This window comes from Papio anubis, chromosome 1 (genome assembly GCF_008728515.1).
Source record: "Papio anubis isolate 15944 chromosome 1, Panubis1.0, whole genome shotgun sequence".
NCBI lineage: Eukaryota > Metazoa > Chordata > Mammalia > Primates > Cercopithecidae > Papio > Papio anubis.
Window position 1 is genome coordinate 107,682,282 of NC_044976.1, and position 4,864 is coordinate 107,687,145.

At 54.5% G+C, this 4,864-nt stretch overlaps 1 protein-coding gene across 3 annotated transcripts; it reads right to left on the reverse strand.

The window, feature by feature from the left end:
- Positions 1-817: 817 nt before the first annotated feature.
- Positions 818-4,506, reverse strand: PSRC1 (proline and serine rich coiled-coil 1). 3 transcript variants are annotated; one of them, XR_004176650.1, is made up of 8 exons: positions 4,339-4,506; positions 3,957-4,013; positions 3,795-3,852; positions 2,888-3,329; positions 2,399-2,513; positions 2,039-2,308; positions 1,658-1,799; positions 818-1,418 (listed from the first exon to the last, which is right to left on the reverse strand). XR_004176650.1 is itself a non-coding variant. In XM_009214511.4 (8 exons), the coding sequence occupies exons 2-8, from the start codon at positions 3,973-3,975 to the stop codon at positions 1,415-1,417; spliced, it is 1,002 nt and encodes a 333-aa protein (XP_009212775.2). In that variant the 5' UTR covers positions 3,976-4,013; positions 4,350-4,496; the 3' UTR covers positions 818-1,414. The 3 variants fall into 3 exon arrangements, 2 of the variants coding, with proteins under 2 accessions (XP_009212775.2, XP_003892368.2); XM_009214511.4 differs by having other exon boundaries at positions 1,658-1,751; positions 4,350-4,496; XM_003892319.5 differs by having other exon boundaries at positions 1,658-1,751; positions 4,339-4,494.
- Between the last annotated feature and the right edge of the window lie 358 nt (positions 4,507-4,864).

Sequence of the window (4,864 nt, forward strand, 5' to 3'; positions counted from 1 at the left end):
CTAAAAATACAAAATTAGCCAGACATAGTGGTGCATGCCTGTAATCCCAGCTACTCGGGAGGCTGTGGCAGGAGAATCCCTTGAACCTGGGAGGCGGAGGTTGTGGTGAGCTGAGATTGCACCATTGTGCTCCAGCCTGGTCACCAAGAGCAAAACTCTGTCTCAAAAAAAAAAAAAAAAGAAAAGGTCGGGCGCGGTGGCTCACGCCTATAATCCCAGCACTTTTGGGAGGCCGAGGCGGGCGGATCATGAGGTCAGGAGATTAAGACCACGGTGAAACCCCATCTCTACTAAAAATACAAAAAATTAGACGGGCGTGGTGGCGGGCACCTGTAGTCCCAGCTACTCAGGAGGCTGAGGCAGGAGAATGGCGTGAACCCAGGAGGCGGAGCTTGCAGTGAGCTGAGATCGTGCCACTGCACTCCAGCCTGGGTGACACAGCGAGACTCTGTCTCAAAAAACAAAAAAGGGAAAAAGAAATTGGAGCAGGGGCTGGGTGCAGTGGCTCACACCTGTAATCCCAGCACTTTGGGAGGCCGAAGCGGGGGTGGATCACCTGCGGTCAGGAGTTCGAGACCAGCTTGGCCAACATGGTGAAACCCCATCTCTACTAGAAATACAAAAAAATTAGCCGGACGTGGGTGGTGGGCACCTGTAATCTCAGCTACTCGGGAGGCTGAGGCAGGAGAATTGCTTGAATCCAGGAGGTGGAAGTTGCGCTGAGCCCAGATTGTGCCATTAAACTCCAGCCTGGGTGACAGAGTGAGATTCTGTCTAAAAAAAAGGAAGAAACAGGAGCAGGATCCACTTCTAGATATACAGAGAATATAAAAATACGTTCACTTTATTTTAGAAAAATGAAGACTCATAGAGTAAGCTTATCACAAACTGGCCTATTAGGAGTCACAGAATTCACAGGGAACAATTTCTGAAGTCCAGGTGCCTGCTGCCACCTCTCCAAGCAGGCCGGAGTCCACTAGAGAATGCAATTCAGGAAGACGGCTCCTCAGAGGGCAGGGAGGTTAGCGACGGAGGCCACTCATATGGAAATGTCCAGTGAACCAATGCCGGGGAAGAAGATCAAATTCTCTGGGGCTGACCACAACTGTGGGGGTGGATAAAGACAAACCACTGGCCTGTACTTCTCATTTTCTGTTTGTTCATTTCACTGCTGGAAGGTGACCTCTTTTCCCCTAATCTTCTTTCAACCCAGAGAGTTTAAGACTTCTCCAGCTCAATCCTAATCCACCCCATTTCCCATGGTCTCTCCTCCTGGGAGACCAGCCCTGGTGGCATCTCTTCCTCCTGTCCCTGGGCCAGAATCTGCTGGCGTCAGGGTCTGCCGGGTAGAGGCAAGTCCAGGTACTGACTGTAGTGGTTTGCTACTGAAGTCTTGCTTGCTGTCCTGATCTCTTTACCTAAAGAGATGGAATGAATAACTGCTTTAAAATGCCCTTCTTCCTCAAGCCCGTTTGTCACCCAGCAGAGTTCAAGCTCCTCAGGGTGGGAAAAAATGGGATCCCCCTTCCCCTGCCCCAGGCTCCCCTCCTCTCTCCATTTTGCCATATAAAATTCAAGGCTGATGCGCATAAGAGCTTGGAATCCCAGATGATGGCAGGGTAGGGAGACAGGATGGCCAAGGGAGGACCAGACTGACCTGGTAGGTCCTGGGACTGCCACTTTCCTGGGGGGCTGCAGATTGCTGCGAGTGGCACCCGTGACAGGAAGATTTGGTCGCTGGGAAACAGGAACTTCACAGGGTTAACAAAAGAAATGAGTTAGCAGCAAATTTAACTGACCTGGAAAAGAAATACTGGATGAAGGAAGCGAGTGTGGGATTAGTACTCTCCCCCGTGACCATGAGGTATTTGAAAACTAAGACTCAGACTCTGTCCAGCCCCATGTCCTCTCTGTAACTCAGTCTCCCCATCTTCCAATCGAATTGCAATGAGGATGGCAAAAGTGGCCACTGTTGCCAGCTCTGGGAGGGTGAGGACATGCTGGGCAAGGGCAGGAATTCTTCCCCCTGACCTCTTACCCTTGTGTCCACTTTCCCGCACTCTGTGTCCTGCAGCGCTTGGTCTTGGAAGCCCTTTTCGAGTTGACACAGAATCCGGAGGTAGGGCACCTCTGCCAGGTGGCACACTCCGGCTGGTGAGTGGCATTCGGCTGGCAGGCCTGGGGATGGCTGAGGGAATGGGCAGTTGACTGGAAGATTTAGCAGCTGCTCCCTGTGGCCGGGGCAGGCGTTGAGAGTTGCTGGCAGAAGGCTGTGGGGCCAGGACTGATCTGACGGGGGCGGGTGGGCCTGGTGGAGAGGCGTGGAGAAATTTCAGAGTCAGTCCCACCAACTCCCCACTCCCACTCACCCACAACTTGGCTGCTCAGGTGTCCTCACTGGCTGCTGCTCTCCCACTGGGCCCGGCTCTCCCCCGGACTGGGGGAGTCGATCGGGTAAGAGGAGAAGATGCTGGGCTTTTGGATGCAGGGAACAGATTGCAAGTGGGTGACTCCTGAAACACAAAGAGAGAGAGAAAAAAAAGATTAGAGTGGAAAAAATATCTGTTCTGTGGCTTAAGGAATTAAGAAATAGAGGTGGAGAGTTGTCTACATCCCAGTAAGGAAGGGTAGAAGTTAGCTGCTAATATCACCATAACCATCACTATTGCCCATACCATTTATTGAGTTTATTATAGACATTACAGAGCTCATACTCAGACACTGTGGTAAGAGTTCTGGTTCTCTTTTTTCATGGTTCTCATTTAATTCCAACGATTCTAGATGTAGAAATATTATCCCCGTTTTACCAATAAGGAAACCACTCCCTGCCTGCATCATGGCACGCACGAGTCTGGGGCACACCTCCAACTCAACCCTCTCAACTCACCCTCTTCATGTTGGAGGGCCTCTTTCCAGATGTTGTCCGGAGAGCCCTGACTGACCCCTTCCTATCACTGCTCCGGAGTCGAGGCGTCAGGCTGCTTGGGGAGGGGGTACTCCGAGCCAAAGAGTTCACAGTTGGCAGCAGGTCTCTGACAGGACTGTCCTTCAGCACAAAGGTCTCCCGCCGAGGACTGGGCTTCACTCGGCGAGGCCCCAGGCCCTCGCTTGCGCTCTCCCGCTCCTGCAGGGCACACTGCTCCAGCTGGGCGGCCAGCCGGTTGGCCTCATCGAGGATCTCCTCCAGTTTCTCTGGGCTGAGGGGGCCTAGGCTGAGCCTCACACCCTGGGGGGCAGGAGCCACGGCATTTGGGTCACTTCGGTGGGAGAGGCCCCGTCGAAGTGGTTTCTCTGGAGTCACCAACACTGTTATGTCTTCCTCCTCACGGCTGAGACAGGAAACAAACCAGGCATCATGCCCGTGCAAAAGAGAACAGGAGATTATGCAAGGGAGACTGCACAAAAGCCCCACAACAGAGCCAGGGACATGACCCTAGGCCCTGATGCCCATGCCGGCTGTGAGCTGTGGCCTCTGGGTGATGAGAAACCAGGTTCTATGGGGCCTAATAGGCCTTTAGCATTTACGGACATCAGAAATGATGCCAGGATGGAGATGCAGCAAATCCACTTACCCTTTTTCTTAACACCCTGAAATCTAACTCCAGCTTCTCCCTTCTCTCCCCACTACCAGTAGTGTCATAGAGGCCCAAGTCAGCCAGCCGCCCAGCAGCCCCAAGTGCGCCAAACCTTGCTAAATTACCAACCCAAGCCCCAGAGGCCAGTAATTCAGCAGTAAGGGGTTAGAGACAAAGAGGTACTGTTAGAGGAAAATAAGTGGGATAAAGAGGTGGTACCTGTCAGATGGTGACAGCCCCCCAAAGTCCAAGGTCTCATCCACAATAAACCTTACATCTGAAGGGGAAAGAAGAATGAAGGCCAGTCATGGGTTCCTGATGCAGCTCTCCATCGCTGGGTCTCACTCCTCCCTCTCATTCTTCCCTCCCTCCTTTCCTTACCTTCCTCCAAATCCTCCATGTCCAGCCAGCAGGAGCGAGAGTCCAGTTAGATCTGAGCTGGAGAGAAACAATACCTTTCCTCAGTATCCTTTCTGCCCAAGTCTCGCAGCTAGATTCAGGGTGCAAGCCAGGGGCGGGGGTCATGCTGGAGGCAAAGCAAGCACCTAGGAGTGGCACCTCCCGCATAACTACTCCTGCTACCTCCAGGAAAGATACGGAGGGCTCCCCCAACTGCCCAGATTGCCCTGGAGCCGCCCCGCATCCTGGCCTCTCCTCACTGGGAGCGGTCTGCACGCCTCATCTTCCTCCCCGCCACTAGCCTCAGGGTTCTGCACTCCCCAAGCCACCTTTCTACTCCCCTGGTATCACACGCAAAGCACACCTTCAGCCCACCCTGTTTCCACTTCCCGCGCCGCCTTATCTTCCACGCAACAGGCTTTCTCCCGCAACCTAGTCCCGGGAATCAGCTCCGAGGGGGCGGGGCTCCTTTCGAATCTCTCAGGCCCCACCCACTCAAGCCACACGCGCACTGTGATTGGTGAATCTTCAGGGGGCGGGGGCAGCGGAGCTGCCGGCCGGAAGTCAGTCGATGGGGGCGGTGGGAGAACCGTTCCCAGAAGACTCCGTCCCGGGCGGCCAACACGGAGCCGAGGGTTGAGGCCACGAGTGCGCGTGCTCGCGTGCCCGGAGATTCTCTTTCCCACAGGCAGATGGGAGCGGAGCGCGGCTGGCCGGGAGGGAAGGAAGGGACACACGAGTATGGAGCTCGCGCCCCACCCCGCTCTCGCTGCTGGGCCGCCGAGCCCCCAGTCTCCAGAACGGTTGTGCTGCCTAACGCGGCCGCTAACCGATGCTCTACGGGAGGAAATTCGTTTTCTTGGGCGCACTCAATATGCAGGCGCCGCTTT